Source organism: Aulonocara stuartgranti (genome assembly GCF_965226115.1).
Source record: "Aulonocara stuartgranti genome assembly, chromosome: 5".
Taxonomy (NCBI): domain Eukaryota; kingdom Metazoa; phylum Chordata; class Actinopteri; order Cichliformes; family Cichlidae; genus Aulonocara; species Aulonocara stuartgranti.
Genome location: NC_138943.1, coordinates 9,365,072 through 9,382,874, shown reverse-complemented (window position 1 = coordinate 9,382,874; position 17,803 = coordinate 9,365,072). Strand labels below are relative to the sequence as shown.

At 38.8% G+C, this 17,803-nt stretch overlaps 1 protein-coding gene across 2 annotated transcripts; it reads right to left on the bottom strand.

Moving 5' to 3' along the window:
* Positions 1-555: 555 nt before the first annotated feature.
* alpl (alkaline phosphatase, biomineralization associated) lies at positions 556-15,836 on the bottom strand. 2 transcript variants are annotated; one of them, XM_082534895.1, is made up of 12 exons: positions 15,662-15,836; positions 13,472-13,637; positions 12,906-13,025; positions 9,827-9,942; positions 7,017-7,191; positions 5,572-5,747; positions 4,324-4,464; positions 4,103-4,172; positions 3,835-3,969; positions 2,159-2,350; positions 1,953-2,072; positions 556-1,451 (listed from the first exon to the last, which is right to left on the bottom strand). In XM_082534895.1, exons 2-12 carry the CDS (start codon positions 13,536-13,538, stop codon positions 1,186-1,188), a joined length of 1,578 nt encoding a protein of 525 aa, XP_082391021.1. In that variant the 5' UTR covers positions 13,539-13,637; positions 15,662-15,836; the 3' UTR covers positions 556-1,185. The 2 variants fall into 2 exon arrangements, with proteins under 2 accessions (XP_082391021.1, XP_082391022.1); XM_082534896.1 differs by lacking the exon at positions 15,662-15,836 and adding an exon at positions 14,601-14,924.
* Between the last annotated feature and the right edge of the window lie 1,967 nt (positions 15,837-17,803).

Genomic DNA, 17,803 nt, shown 5'->3' with positions numbered 1-17,803 from the left:
GCTAACAACATGAGGACTTCATTTCATGCCTGCTTAGACTAAACCTCCTTTTTCATGCTTCAGTCAACATGATTCCCCTGTTTTCCCAGTGACCACATGATGCCAAGAAATTAATGGTTTCAATACACCCACATTCCACACAAGCTATAACAAAGCAGGTGGAAAAGTACAACACACATGCTGGCCGAGAGGGTTTTTGGACAGATGTGAGACAAAATGTTTGAAATTTTTTAATGTTTTTACTTTGTGTTGATATATTACATTTTGTGAAAATTTGTCCCTTTTCATCCTAAAACATATAATTTTTCTCATATATCACTGTTGCCTGCTTTTCATTTTTTGTTTTGTAAAAATGGTTACATGTAAATAAATCTGACTTTAGTATTGTTCTGCTGAAATGCTTGAAGCGGTCAGTGAAAAGAGCGCTGTAATGAAAATTTGGAGGAAAAATATAACTGAAGGGCAGAGAATGGGGGCAAAAGGAGAAAACTTAATCATGTTTGTCCCACCAAAACTGTTAACAAGATTAACAGAAAAACAGACACATTTCATTCATTGAATTTGAGATTTAAAAACTTGTATTTGGACAGAACCATCGGTGGTATATTTCTTTTACTTTTCTTTTTTTTCTTTTTTTTTGAAATTATGCAAAAAAAACATGCATGACAAAAAATGATCTTAATGTATCGTCAATTATACATTCATTTGCCTCTTTTGGCAAAAAAACAAAAACAAATTATAATAATTCTTCAAATTGTGAACATATCTTTGAAAGCTTGTGAGGTAGACTGTTAAATGCACATTTAAAATATGAAACAAATTCAGACATTTGCAAATTCGGTCTATTTAAACAGAGACGGGCTGCATTAAAAAAGGACGACGAACGAGTCTGAAAATCCTTAGTTAATAGAAAAATCACAATTGAAATCTCACAATTAACAATGATCTCTGCCACAGCACCCATTAAAAAAAATCAGTGCATCACAGTGGGTTGATTGTTTTGTTTAGTTATCCGCTACACTTTTGTCAGTTAATCATCGTAAAAATAAACATGTCGAAAGGTGGTCCCATATTTAAAATAGTGGAGAGACAAATTAAAAAATAATAAAGCAACATAATCAAATTAAAATCTTAAAATGAGTGGTTAAAGTGAGTGCATTAACAGCGTTGGGTGTCTGGGAAAGGTCAGCACAAAAGTCGCGCAGCTGAGAGAATGACTGCAACAATGGAGAAGGCTGGCCGTAATCCAGCTGACCCGCTGGGTGACATACAGTGCTCCCTGTACTCCCCGATACAGGCTGCATATGCCATTACATGGGGGATGTAGTTTTGTTCGTGGACCCCATGTAGGAGGTGAGCCAAGGGACCTTTCGCAAACACAGCCACATCCTCTCCTCCATGAGTCTCCGCGTTCAGCGGTACGGCTGCCTGGGCCTGGTAGTTGTTTCCCTCTGAAAGGAAGAGACAGAGACAAAAGATGCAGGCAGTCATTATTATTTTTAACTCGCAAGGGGATGATAGGGACTAACTCCCAGTGATATCCCTCCATGTTTCAGTGTCCTGCAAGGACACCAAGAAGCTCAGGTTCTCTGAGCATATGCTTAATGTCTAAGTGTTAACAAACCTGAAACCCTAGTTAAACACCCCTATTTTGGTTACCAGGGAAAAGCACACCACACACGCTCCAAGTACACCCACCCTGCTCAGTGCCTCACACCGTGGGTGATTCTACAGTGGAATAAAGTCTAGCCATCCTCCAGTAGACTAGTTCCACAAGCACTGAGGTAAGCCCAACTATATCTTGGGGTCTCTTCATCACCAGGTAGAACTGCAAGTCAGTTTAAGCAGCCGGGTATTGAACCACCACGGTCTCTGCCTTTGACCACTGCCCAAATGACAAGCGCTATCTTATCATTATTCTGAAGCAATGTGAATAAAACGTTTTTACTTACTATAGTCAACAGCAGAGACGTTCTCCCTCGCGCCATTGATAACTTTGTGACCTGGTCCGTTTCCATACAAAATTGAGGTGAAGGGCTTCTGATCAACATCACTCAGCATGGGAGCCAGACCTGTGGAAGAACCAGACGTAATGTAAAGAACTGCAAGTTCTCCACTTCAGCTGTACAGTATCTAACATATGCTTGTCATTACATACCAAATATTGTATTTCCTCTGGGTGTGTAGCCTCCAAAGCTGAATACGTGAGAATGGTCAGCAGTAACTATGGTCAGCGTTTCATGGTCGCTGGTCAAAAGACCTGCCCGGCCAATAGCCCGGTCCATTTCCACAGCTTCATGAAGAGCCTGCTTGGCCTTGCCTTCATGGTGTCCGTGGTCAATACGTCCTCCTGGTGTAAATATTTACAGTTAGGCTAACATGACCTCAGAGTGGTTTGTATAACATGTAATTGAGCCAGATTTGTTTGTCCCAAAAAATGCCAATGCAGCTGCTTTAGGAATGACAAAGGGCATCTTGGGAGAGACTTTGAAGCCCTGCTTATTTTCTCTGTTTTGTAAACTTGGCCTGTTGCTCCATAAAGTTGAAAAAACTGGCTAAAAATGTCAAATCGCTCCCCAGTATTGCTATCTCTATAAAGATGTGGAGGAAGCCATTTCAGATGGTCTGGTATCTAACAAAAACCTCTCTTAATGCAAGCTAACCAGAGGTGACGAAAGTATACACATTCTTCACTTAAGTAGTGCAAATACTTGTGTTAAAAATACTCAGTTTAAGTACTGATTCAGAAGGCCCTGAGTAAATGTGGTTATCCCAGCTGGACATTTGTCAAAGCTGGGAAGGATCCTAAGAAAGCTCCAGCCGATCCAGGAGAGAAAGACAACTGCTGCCTAAGCGAAAACCCGTAGTGATCCCGTACGTGTCAGGAGTACCGAAAGAGTTGAGATGCATTTTTTCTAAACACTGCTTTTCTGTGGCTTTTAAACCCCCCAAAAAATGCTGCGCTGAAAATCGGTCCACCCCAAGGATCGGGTCCCCAGACACAAACAGAGTAATGTATTGTACGCTGGTAAGTGCCAGGAGGATTGCCCGGATTTATACATCAGGGAAACCAAACAACCTCTGGCGAAGCGGATGATGCAACACAGAAGAGCCAACTCGTCAGGTCAGGACTCCGCAGTCTATTTACACCTACGGGCCAGTGGATACTCTTTGATTGATGAGGATGTACACATCCTGGACAGGGAGGAACGCTGGTTTGAGGGCGGAGTCAAGGAGGCCATTTACGTGAAAAGGGAAAGACCATCTCTGAATCGAGGAGGGGGCCTAAGGGTACATCTTTCACCATCTTACATTGCTGTGATTGCAGCCATTCCCCAACTCTCTGTGAATGGTACTCATGGCCATTGATCAGTGGTTATTGATCAATGGTCATGACAATTTGCATATTAATGATCAAGGAACTGACCTCACAGCCCATTGTTCATTCAGTGGGCTAGGTTCAGCCATTGTGCAAATGTGCTGTTTGTAAGGTTGGGGAAACCTGCAGTCAGCTGAGACTAAAGCAGTCACTTGGATGAGTGACAAAACGTTTCTCCCACTGAAAAAACTAGGTCCAGATGAACAGACTCAACTTTTTGGGATTCAGAAGGCTCAATAAACACTCTACTTAAAGAAAATTCTTATATAAATGCTCCCGTTTAACTATAAAAGGGAGTGCTTTAAACTATAAAAGTACTCCCTTTTATAGTTAAAGGGGAGTGAATGGGAGATCTTAGCTACATACAGAAGTCTGCTAAGTCTTGGTGAAATCAGCACAAGAACAAAAAAAATAACAACTGTGTAATTGTACCATAACAGAGGCTTCAAACTCACCCTCTACAAGCAGGTAAAATCCACTGGGGTTCTTTTTTAGGATCTTGATAGCCACATCCACCATCTCTGTCAGTGAAGGATCACTCTCAGTGTTCCTCTCCAAGTCATACATCATATCCCCAGGTTCAAAGAGACCTGGAATACCAGAGGGCACAGCTCAATGTGTAACAAGGTATTACACACAGAAAATAAGCCTGCAGTAAAAGCAAACGCATATGGCACTTTATTAAAACTTCAATGAAACTGTCATAATGAGACTGAGACTCACCCAGTAAGTAATCCACATTGTTGGGGTTTAGGGATAAGAGCTGCGTCTTGTTCCATACATAATGATTTTTCTGCAACAAAAAAAAGAAAAAAAGGTACAGAACAGTTTTGGTGGTACAAATGGAGTCACTTTGAATTTCAGAATATGAAAATGCAATTAGGTAGATAAAGAGGAAATGAGGAAACAAGAAGAGCAAAGAGAAACAAAAGAGGAAAAATTACTTTGTCCTTCATTCTGTCAACCCACTCCTGCACCAGGTTTCTTCCATCTTTCCGTGTGCCACTGTGCTTCAAAATATTAGGATACTCTACATCCGACATGTTTTTGGGAAACATATACTTCCTTCCTCCACCCATAATCACCTGATTTAAAAAAAAACATAGATAATCGTAATCACAGTTTTTTTGGGGACCAAATAAAAACATGTCCTGTGTAAGAAACCATCATATCAAACATTTACTGTTGGCTCGTAAACACAGTGCTAATGTTCAACGATGCCATCAATTTGTAACTTCCTTTGCCTGACCAGAACTTCAAATTAAGCAGCAAACAGGGGAGGAAGCTCTATGAGAATATTAAAGCACATTTCTAGCTCATTGCTAACATCCATGCAAATCTGAATCTTCAAAACACAGAACTTTATTTAACCAGGAAGGGAAATGTGCGAGATTAAGAATGTCTTTTGCAAGCATGTCAAGCACTAGTACGAGATTACGCTAAACAAGTTCCAAAAGTTTTAAATATCTTCGTGTAGATGTGTACATTTGTGTACTTGCTCATTGACAAACAGTGTATTTCCAGCAATAACAAAAGTATTTCGCCACTTAGTATTTTGCTTTTCACATGAGGTAGCACATGAAAGTGCAACTGACAGTCTGCAGCTGTAGCACATGTTTCCATTTTATCCGGGAATGTCACAAAAGACGCTTAGTTTTTATTCGTGCAGATCGTATAAATATTGCAAAACTTTGACAGAGACGCGACTCAACCACCGTCGTGTAACCTCACTGGCACTTCATAGGCATTTCTTCAAATAATAAGTGTTATTTCTATCAGTTTTAGGCTCAGTTCCTTCATTTGGTGTGCATGTCATTTGTGTTGCAGCTCTTTGGTCACAGTAAATACAGATAAAGAATATTTTTGAAATATCATAGAACAGTGCAAACATCAGTGATATTAGAGGATCAATGATGTCTGCACTAGTTTATGGCAATCAAATCAAAAGTGTATAAGGATATTCAGCTATAAGCAATAAATGTGACCTTCACTAGACTTAGTTATCTCTGGACAGTGAATGTCTGTAATATGTTTCATGACAATCATTCAGTTGTTAGAAAAAATGAATTTCAGAGTGGAATGAAGTGATAAACCAACAAACCACAGTCTGGATTCTGGAGCTGCTAATAACGTCCACAGATAGTCGATCAATTAATCTTCAGGTTTAATCTGAATCTCTACTTTTCACTTACATCAATGTTGGGAATGTTTTCAAACAGTTGTCTGGCGATATCCTTGCAGCCAGCTTGCAGTGCTTCTACTGGCATCTCATTGTCAGAGTACCAGTCTCTGTCCACACAGTGTGCGTACGCAGCACTAGGAGTCGCATGGTTGACACGTGTTGTTGTCACTATGCCCACTGACTTTCCTGTAAACAAACATGAATATTGAGAAACCCCTCAGATATGTAAATAACCTTTTAAGGATACGTTTCCATCTATGTGTTCGGTGAGTCCTTTCAGTGCAGCAGTGGAATAAATTCATGGGTCAGTTGTTTTGTATCTGCATTGGTAAAAATTGGATGCCACTGTATGGGGAGCGGGGAAATCAGTGGTAAACAAATTGCACAATTTACACCTTAATTATTAATTATGGTATAAAAAGTCATGGAGATCTACTGGAAACAGGGTGTCAAATACTGCATGTCATGTTCCCAGAGGAATGATTGGCTCTCTTATTGTCTGTGACCTGTGAACCATCCATAAACCAGTAAAGTATAGGTGATTAAAGTAAAACACAGAAATCAATGTCAATACAGAACAAGTATATATTGTAATGCAAACAAAGGTAATAATATTAAGGCAAAACATTTGCAGCCTGATGAACAGCAACTGCATCCAAGCCATTTAAAATCACCTTAACTTCATTAAATTAGACCAGCTTATAAAGTTTTAGCTGATTCTGCGACTGGTTCAGCGTGAACTATTGTTCACAGACAGAAATAATGAACCCTGAGACCTACAGGACAGTAACTTCCCACACTTTGCTGATGAACATAAGTCAGTAAGTAAAATGGGATTAAGTCAAGAACAGCATTATAAATAAGACTTTACTAGTGGCTGAGTCTATGACATGACCAAGCAGACCAGCCAACCTAAGCATACACCATAGACTGAGTAAGAGCTTTAAACTTATCCCCACCATACTGTAGCACTCATTCACACCACACATCTGGCTCCTCTTCCGTGGTGCATTTTTTTGTTTGTTTGCTAGTGTGAGTGTTGAGTGTATAAAGTGCAAAAGTTAATACTCATATAAACTCTGAGCTTTGTTGTTAGGATACCTGGTGAAGGTAGTCACTGATGAGACTTTAGACATGCTTCTCTAGGCTGATCAATATTTATCTTATTAAGCAGGTGAAACCACTTATTAAGGGAGGAGAAAAAACTGCATATTTACTTTCTAGTCCACAGACATGCATGTTAGGTTAATTGGTGATTCTACGCTGGCTGTGGATATCAGAATCAATGTTTGCCTGTGTCTTTATGTTAGCCTTGTGGTGCTCCATGGTTTTCAATCATCCCCCAAAAAATACACATGCGAGCCTAACACAATCCCCACTGACCCTTGTGCTTAACACGGCTGGATGAACTTAGTAACAAGATCTGCATTTTTGAAAAGTTTGTTGTCACTCTACCTGCGTCCTTTGCCCATTTAAGGATCGAGGTGACCTCATTGCCCTGTGTGGTGTTACACTGGGAGCGGACAGCGGCTGCACTCACACCCAGTGTGCCCTCATTGGCCTTAACCCCGCATAGGTAAGCTGTGGCTGTGCCAGCACTGTCTGGCACCTGTGCATTGGTGTTGTAGGTCTGCAGGGACACAGTGCAGGATAGTTTGTGTTAATATGATCTGACTTGTTTAAACTTGAGCATTAACTATGAGCACTGACAGCTCTATTAAAAAAAACAAACCAAATAAAAGTAAACCAGAGTGTCTACAATTCTAATGAGCTTGAAGGTGTCTTGTCTTGGGCTGCTGTCTTGTAATTTTTTTAAGTAATCTTCAGGAATAGCTCTCCAGGCTTCTTGACGGACATTTAAAGCTCTTCTTTTGATGTTGACTTTTTTTTTCCGTTCCCCGTTAAGATGATCCCACACTGATTCAATAATGTTGAGGTCCGGGCTCTGAGGTGGCCAATCCATGACTGATAATGTTCCACTGTTATGGTTTTACTGCACTGTCAGTATTAATGGTATCATTGTCATGCTAAAAAATAGTGTTGCACGGTGCATCAAAATCTGATTGTACTTTTCTGCTCTCACAATTCTTTCAATTTTAGCAAGATCCCCAAGCTGTAATGCAGCCCAGAACCACGACAGAGCCTCCACCAAACTTTACAAGTAGCTGTAGACACTCACTATTGCACCCCTCTCTGTAAATACTGAAGACTATTTGAACCAAATGATTGATTCTTCACGCCATCAGACCTGCTGCCACTGATTATCAGTCCAGCTCTTCTGTAATCTGGCATACCTTAGCCTTTTCCCCCCAGCCTTTTCCCTCCTTAAGAATGGCTTCTTGACAGCTACATCCCGTTGAGATAATTTATAGCTTCAGTGAACAGTACAGACGGAAAGGCCCACTGTATCTGTCAGGATATGTGTCAAGTCTATGCTGGATTTTTGTTCCATTTCTTAAGAACAAGACTTTTTAATCACACATCCTGTTCATTTGCTATAAATATTGTTTTAGGTCTCCCACTCTCCTTCACTTCAGATTCCTCAAATTTCTTGCAGTTAACAGCTCTTTGGTAATCATCTTGTTGTTCTTTGGTATTTTTCATAGATTCAACTATAGAAATGTAAACAAATCATGTGCTTTTGTGCTAGCCTGCCAGTACTAAAATGTTTAAAGATACCATTTTAAGTTGTTTTTCGTTAAATAGTCATTTGTAGGCACATTTCTTGAGCTAGATGCCGTTTTTTCTGCCACGGTCAAGTGCAAGGACTGGACTGTAAATATGTGGAAAAGTAGCCAAAGGAAAAACATCTTTCTTGAGAAAGCCAGGAGAAAGATCTCTAATGACCACTTTAAAAATGACAAGAAATCTTGGCTCACAGGAAAGAAAACATATAGTAATTGTGGTGTGGTTCTCAAGACTTTTACACTTTTAACCCTCAAGCAACCAAACTATTTTAGCTACTTTATTGGGGTGACAAATGATTCTATTGGTTATATTTTAATGTAATTTTGAAGGCTTCTCATTATATTCATCACATTTTTTTTTTTTTTTTTTTATTGATTGATTGAATCTTTATTTTGAACATGTTGAAAAAGTATAAAAAAAATAGAATTAAAAGAGACAAATGAACAAAGCAAACAAAAGGAAAACGAGCAACCACAACTCCAAATAACGTCCATGTTCAAAAAGGAGCAGGAAGAAGCATAAGCTTATTTAATCCCACCCCTTTTCCACTATCTAGTATCAATAGACTACAGAAATACCTCCTTGTAATTACATTATATGTTATGTGTAATTTTTTTTATTATTATTTTTTTTAAATATATACACATATATGTTTCTATCTATCCATACCTACGTATATACACACATACGCACATATACACATTTTCAATAACCCCATTAACACCTGAAGGATACACAACCTACAATTTTATATATATTTAATATATATATATATATATATATATATATATATATATATATATATATACATATACATATACATATATATATATACATACACACATACATACACACACACATACACATATATATACATATACATATATATATATATATATATATATACATACATATACATATACACATATATATATATACATACATACATACATACATATACACATACATATATACCCATACCAACAAACCCGTGCATGCGCACACACATGAAAATATTAGACAAGAACACCCTATCAAATCTCTACCTTTTCCCTACCTTTATGTAAAATATAAAGTAGGAAATAACTTGGTAATTAAAATGATCATAACGGCTCATTAAATGTTATTCAGGGTCATAAATGACCCTTCATGGACACTTGAAGTTTAGAGAATGTTACTGTAAGAAAAATATTTTTTTAAGAATCATTGCAGTCATTGCCATTTCGTTCTTATCTGATTTTTTTCAAGCATGCATTTCACAAACACAGAGCACTAGAAGAGCAACTTTTATCATGTTAGCATAACAAAGGTATTTTTGAATTGAATACTAAAAGAAATACATCCTTTTACATTTTCTAGACTCTAAAATGAATAGTTTAGTGAATTGTTGTTGATGAGTCAATGAGATATAAATAATCAACCTATTTTTGTATTTTTTTTTATTTTTATCTATAACTTACACACATCCAGTATGATAAACACTAAACAGCCTTGTTTCCGGTCACAGGCCTTTTCTGGAAGCCATTAATAGCCAAAGCACGATCAATACATTGTGTCATAGTGCACTTTAGTCAGACCTTGGATAAAGATACAAAAGGGAACTTGTCCATTTCCAACTGCGTCTCTTCTCCGCTCTGTCCATTCAGCTGACCCTTCAGTATGCGAGCAGCTGTCACCGTGGGAATACCCATCCCTAAACCGCAAAAAGCACTGAGTTTTATGACAGATTTTGACACAGCAGGGACAGAAAGGAAAACCCTGTGAAAATCAAAGATTAAAGAGTTCATTGTACTTCATTTGCTGCACATGGACATTTTTTTGTTGAAGTTGACATTCTAGAACAAAATGACTGCTGATAGGTAAAACATTTCTTCTGGATTCATATTACTTCAAAAGCAGATACCAAAAGAAAAAGAAGGGAAAAGAAAACAACTACACTTGCAGCAGATACTTTTTAGGTCACAGAGATGAAGGAGTCTTTTGTAGTTACAATAGAGAGAAATAATAATGTGCCCTACATACTCAGTATATGGTCCAGCGTAGCTTTGTGCAAATAGACATTAAACACCTTTCCAGACACATTTCTTTATGCATTCACATCAAATCGAGAGAGTTGCGCAGTGGCACCATGTACTTAAACATGCTCAGCACTGCAGTGCCTTTTGAGACACTAATTTCAGCACAGTCCAGTACATGCAAGTCTTAATATTCCCTTGGGAATAGTAAGCACAAAGCAAGCTGTTGGGTGCATACTAAGTTTTAACACATTAACAAGTTTCTTATGCTGTTTCACATACTAAACATTTTTTGCTCTGGTGATGATCTGCAGAATTTATTGGAGGATATGACTAATGAAATAAGTAAAGTGAAGTTCTGGCTTGATAAAAACAAATTATCATTAAATTTGAATAAATCTAAACTTATGTTATTTGGAAATAGTAGTTTAAATACAAATGCAAAGATTCAAATAAATGGTGTTGATATTGAAAGAGTCAGTGAAAATTAATTTCTGGGGGTAATAATAGATGAAAAACTTAACTGGAGAGCTCACGTAAGATATATTCATTCCAAAGTATCACGAAGCATTGCAGTACTAAACAAGGCAAAACAGGTATTCGACAGAACATCACTTCATATTCTCTACTGTTCACTGGTTTCACCATACTTAAGCTATTGTGCAGAAGTCTGGGGCAATAACTATAAAACCACATTACATTCACTTTTTACTCTTCAAAAGAAAGCAATTCGAATCATCCACAATGCAGGTTATAGGGAACATACAAACTCACTATTTTTGCAGTCTGAAATATTGAAAATTGACGATATAGTGAAATTCCAAACAGCACAAATTCTATTCAAAGCAAAAAATAAAGAACTGCCAGGTAATATTCAGAGTATGTTTTTTTTGAAAGAAGGAAGTTATAATTTAAGGGGTTTTTGTAACTTCAAAACAATGAAGGTACGTACTACAAGAAAAGGCTTTTGTGTTTCTGTTCAAGGAGTGAAACTATGGAACAAACTGAATATGGAATTAAAGCAATGTCCAAACATAAAACTGTTCAAAAAGAGTTATAAAAATATGATCTTCTCGATCTATAAAGAAAAGGAAAATATTTAAATTAAGTGAATGTCTCTATTTAAAAACAAACAAACAAAAAATTCATGATGTGATATTATAGTATATAGTATATCAGAAATCTGTTCACTATTTTTATTACAAATTATATCAGTAAGGAAGCTGACTAAATATTCACTGATAATTTATGGGACAGGGGTGGGATTAAATAAGTGTATACTTCTTCCCACTCCCTTTCAACATGTAAATTAATCAGAATGTTTTTTTGTATGTAATTTGTATAGTATTTTTTTTCTCTCATTTCTTTTCTAAATGTACTTGTATATTGTTCACATGTTGAAATAAATTACCAATCAATCAATAAATAGCATGCCAGTGTTGAATTCCATGAATAACTCCTAATGCATTTTGATGAATCTTTTACATTTTCAGTTAGAAAACTGAACTCAAAACACTTAATTGATCATTTCAAACACTCCAACATATGAGACCATTGTCATAAAACTCACATTTATAGTTTTGTACATAGAGAGCAAAACTAATTATTATGCTTTAGCCTTAGGTCTGGTTCTATTAGTCAGATTCATGTCAAAGGTTGCCCTGCATGTAGCTTAGCTTAGAGGTCCACAGAGGAAACAGCTGACTTTGGTGCTGAGTGTTGTTACTTAACAGAATCCTGTAATATTCCTGGTAAAGAGTAATCATTAATCTCAATTCTTGGGAAACATTAAATAGTTAAACAATTGCACACACTTTTTTTTTCATTTTATTAATTTTTCTGTTATTCTATAAAACGGCAAACATAACTGTGAATGCAGCTGCATGCAAGAATGTCATGGTGTGCGCATAGAGCAAACAGAGAGGCTGAAAGCACATGCCCCCATGGAGGATAAAGGTTTTTGTTCAACCAGCGAGGAATCCAGCACAAACAGAACCCCAGTGATCCAGTGGCAGCACGCTTGCTTTGTTTGCTCCCATTCATTCACCTCACTCATTGGAAAAAATTTTAAAAATCTCAGTCATCTTCTACTGATCAACTGAATCCTCTGTAATATCGTTCAAGTCTAATTACAACATGGAATTACTTTTACCCTATCAAAGTGTCAAGGCTCTGCGCTGACCACAAATGGTAATGGTAAATGGCCTGTATTTATATAGCGCTTTACTAGTCCCTTAGGACCCCAAAGCGCTTTACATATCCAGTCATCCACCCATTCACACACTGGTGATGGCAAGCTACATTGTAGCCACAGCCACCCTGGGGCGCACTGACAGAGGCGAGGCTGCCGGACACTGGCGCCACCGGGCCCTCTGACCACCACCAGTAGGCAACAGGTGAAGTGTCTTGCCCAAGGACACAACGACCAAGACTGTCCAAGCCGGGGCTCGAACCGGCAACCTTCCGATTACAAGGCGCACTCCCAACTCTTGAGCCACGATCGCCCACACAAGTCTTTGGTGATGAGCCTATTGAAGAGCTAATGCTTTGGTAGCCGCAGTTGCATTTCACCTTTCATCTGCAGGCACTGATGTAACTTTATTAACATCTTGCCACAAATCTGTAATGACGTGTCGCTTACCATCTCCAAGGAAGAGGATGAGATTCTTTGCTTTGTTTTTATTGAGCTCTTGCAGCGTCAAAGCATTCTTCAAAGTTCGCTGAGCCCATGCGTTCCAAAACTTGGGATCTTTCTCTTGCTCTGTGTATTGCAATAAACAAATCAGGTTATATTTGGATAGTCCTAGGAATCACCAGATGCAGGTCTGCTGAGATTTTGCATTGACACTGTACAAAATGCCAAAGGTGCATTGGTTCCAGCTTCTCCAGCTTAAATATTTGGAGATTTCTTTATTCTTTCAAGGTAGTCAACCAAATATCTTTATCTACTTATCAATCCATTATTTAAAACAATAATCATCGGATTTAAGATGAAAACACTTTCAAGCAATATTAAAGCCAGAAAATTACTTGTTTTTTGTGGCAACGCTAAACCAAACACAGCTTGATATAAAAGCTTCTTTTTAGGATTTTCAACCTTCCTAGTGTGTGTTGGACACCTACTGTCAAACTATAAACCATTAGACTGTTTCTGTTGTTCTATTTGTTGGGTTTTTTTAGCAGCTGACTACAAACACAGTGACTTACCCGGGAATTGTGGGTTCCCCAAGCTCCCCAAAATCAGACAAAAGCAAATGATTAGCAGGGCTGTCATCTTCCTGTTGTCGAGTGTGTGCGGGTGACACGTTACTCTAGACAGTCACCACATGCCACTTTGAGAAGCTGGAGAGGCCTGGCCGCAGTCGTCTCACAGCTACAAGAGAACAAGGGCACAAACTAGTAATTTTGCATGCGTCATTTCATCATACACTGACTCTGACATACTGGTTTAATATTTATTTACTCCATGATAATGTGACCAAGTGCAGTTGTTAATTGCAAGCTACACTTGTCTTTCTTCAGTGTTATGTGGAGACTGGAGTTATAGGCAATGAATACAGACATTAAGCAAGAGAAAAAAATCTCATTTGAAGTTTTCAACCGAACCTCAGAATTTGCTTATTTTACTTGATCTTTACAATAAAGACAAGCTGATATGAAGCCAAGTCTTTTCAACATTTGGTCACCCTTCTATAGCAAGAAAGTGTTGAGATAAAAGTCCTTTCTGTCACAGAAGTTTCCCCAAATAAAGAAACAGGCAAAAAGGAGGCTGCGAGGGGGTGGGGGTGACACAAGAGGAATACAACCATCTGTGTTCATTTCATCTAAGCCACTTAAATGATATGTCTTTGCATTATTGATATGACTTGCTCAAAAGTGGAGCTTTCAGTCGCTGAACACTTTGTAGGCAAAACAAAAGAAGAGCTTGGAGAAGTTAAGCTTCAGGCCTCGCTGTGAATGTAAGTAGTCACAACAGGGGCCCTTATGGGTCCTGGCCAGTCAGGCTTTCAACTATAATTATACACACCCTCTTCTTTCTTCTCTGCGCTTATAGTCAAGGTCATTTTAATGGGATTGCACTCAATGGCACTGAGAGGTTTAAGAGCCATGACAAAGCCGATTAACACCAAACGATTGACTGCACATGTCCACCCTTGAATGAAAACCTCAACATTAATATTTCTTGACAGAAAAATCTTTACCTGAGGCTAATTACTTCAGTTACAATTATTTCATCACCTCCAAAAACAAGCTTAAAATTGAATCTGTCCCAGGCTCCGAATAAGAAGTAAGTCTGAACATACCAGGTTAACTAAAAAGAAATGTCAACACCAACCGGGCAAGAAGTCATGGATATAATAATGTAGCATTTCCCAGATGCTGCAGGTCAGTGGTCATTAACAGCCTTAAAATCTGCCAGGTCCACCCAGTGGCACTGAACCAGCCAGTCTGCAGGTAAAGTAGCAGAGCAGTGCCATAACTGCCACCAGCAGGATTCCTGTCAGCGCAGTGGTCAGTATCGCATTGGCTTCCGTTTCAGTCATGGTGTCACCAGACATTCAGATGCTCCAGTGTGTCCGGACCGGTGTCAGCTAGAGCGAGGTGTCCCAGCACCAAACAGCTTCGCTCCTCTCAGCCTTCCCAAGCTCCTATTGAAGCTTGAGGCAGGTCACGGGGGCACTTAAATGTGTAATTCCAGCAGGCAGCAGCACCAAAGCATGGATTAGGTTTTTAATTCTGCTCAGAGTGGAACGGCTGACAGATAGAAGCTATTACCTTCAAAATATTACATCAAAATAAGGGGATCGATGTGGTGGCAGGTTTTCAGACAGCAGAGATTGTGCTGCCTTCTCTGTTTCTGTCAATTTTAAAAATCCAACTTGTTTTGCGTCTGACACCAAGCTGCCTCATGCAACCTCTTCTATGCACACAGAATAACTAACACTTCCGCTACACTACACACAAATGTGGTGGAAAGCATTTGATTGCAATCTCTATACTTGAAATACTCAGACATCCACAACATGAACTTTTACAATATGTAACTTTCGGGGCTTTAAGGATTTTGCTACATCAAATCCTTTATTCATAAATGAAGTACCTAATCTCAGTGAAAATGATAGAATACGGAGCCAGTGTCTCTGCAACAGATGACCAAAAACATTTTTTATAATCCAGCGCAAATCATTTTACACGGCTTTACAGCAAGCATTAACTGGCAGCAATGCCACAGCAGATGGAGAGAGGGAAAACACGATTAAATAAAGGAGGGGGAAACGAGCAGAACACCCACATCGCTGCTTGTACTCCGACAACGTGGTTTCTCCGAAAGCAACCTGTTATGTGTAGAAAACACGACCAAAAAACCCCCAAAAAGTTCATTGCAGTTTTACTTACTGCAGTTGGATTCCGTGGGCAAAAATGACATCAAAATGTTCTTGCAGTCCACTCAGTCCTCCCTCTTGAAGCGCGTGTCCTGGTCGCTGCTTCCACGGTGCTTATCTGAGGGCCACACTTGTTCGATTGAGGCTCCAGGATCTGAGAATAGCGGTCTGTATCCCACGAAGGGGGGAGAAAAAAAACCCTTAGAAATAACGATGCCCTGCTGCTGCCATGGGAGTAAATGGACCGAGAGCTCCGCCTGCCGGGCAACCCTGGAGTTGCTTCTTCGAGAACAGAGCACAGTGGCACCATTACAGTGTTCAATATTCATACTTCTGCAGCAATCAGGGGCGTTTCCAGGGAGACCAACAACAAAGCAGTCCACAGGAAATCTGAAAATTTAATCATAAATAAATTGAATATCGATAACTTTCGTAAAAAAAGGACAATGGGCACAATTTTCAGGCTGTGTGCAGTACTAATACAGTTCCATCATGTGAAAAGTGGTACTGAAAAAGAGCCCATGGCTTTCCTAATACAGATACATCTATATGATGTGTTAATACATATCATAATATGTTTAAATGTAATCTCAAGTACTCTTGAGAACAGCCTTTGTCAGAATTACTGATTCACTCCTGTGTTTATCACTTTAGTGTTGCATGCTGTTAATCTTATATTACATATTTATATTTATTTTGAAACTTGCTAAATAATACATGGTATGGAGTTTAAATTACAACACTCGATACCAAAATATATGTGTATTTAAATATTACAGTTTTTTCTGAATGCTTAAACCCTAACTGTGATTCCTGTAGCACAATCTCTAAAACTATTCAGACTTATAGCAAAACCACTCACTGAGTTTGCAAAACTAAAAGCACAAAAACTGCTTTGCACTCAGTTTGCAATTTTGTAACACACACTTTGCAAAACTGTAGGCACAATTCACTGCACAACACTCAATTACCAAATTTCCAACACACTCCTAGCAAAAGTATACACATGTATGGCTATCATTAACACTAATTTGCCAACTGTCTGGCACACTTTCACATGTCAAAACTTTCTTAGATAATTAGTTCACTTTGCAATCAGCCTAAGCACTATAATACAGGTAAGCTCTGTGTGCGGAGTACAATGGAGGGAGCAGAAAGAGTGAGAAGTAGAGGAGGCCGAGGAAGAGGACGTGGAGGTGAAGAAGTAGGATGAAGAGGACGACAAGGACAAGGAGGAGCAAGAGGAAGACGAGGAGGGGGGAGAGGAAGATGAGGAGGGGAGAGAGGAAGGGTAGGAAGAGTAAGAAATAGAATTGCTGATGACATCAGAGCTACAATAGTGGACCATGTAATCAACCGTGGAATGACCCTGAGGGTAGCTGGCCAACGGGTCCAGCCTAACTCGAGCCGCTACACTGTAGCAAGCACCATAAGGACATCTTGAAATGAGAATCGGTTAGTACAGTCACTTCGCACAAAGATTTGTAGCACTGCCATATGCCAATGAGAAACACACCAATACCACTGATGTAAAAATACTGAAATTGTTACTTTACAGAATTGCTAGATGACCAGATGCTGGGGCAGAAGAAGCATGTTCACTGCAGACCAAGTAACCCATATAGTCATTATGGCGATTGCAAATAATCCTATACTTGGAAATAAACACTTGTGTTTGTTTTGATGTGTTTGAATAAACACCAGTACTTGAAGTTTGGATCCCTCTATGCTTATGGATCTATGACAGAAGTATGAGCTCAAACTGACATAGCCTACCTTGTGCACAGAGAAAGCAAAAGCCAGATGTGTTTTGTATTCATACCATCAGTGTGCAGTTGGCGCATTGTGTGCTTAGGAGATGATGGCTTGTGTGTACTGTTTGATACGGAAACACCATTTTTACGAAGGTGTGAAGAGTTAATCTAGCTGTGTTTGCTTTTGCAAGAGAACTACAATGTTTTGATGATTGGGTGACAGGTTTTCTTATTTGTGTGAAGAGTTTTGCAAAATTAGCCAATAGTTACAAAAAATGTGCTTAAGCAATCAGAAAAAACTGTAAAAAGGGATTTTAGTAAAGTACAGATTTCATCACTGAGCCATACACTCATCCAGCGGTTCTGGGCAATTATTTTAAGTCTAGAGTGACCACATCCCT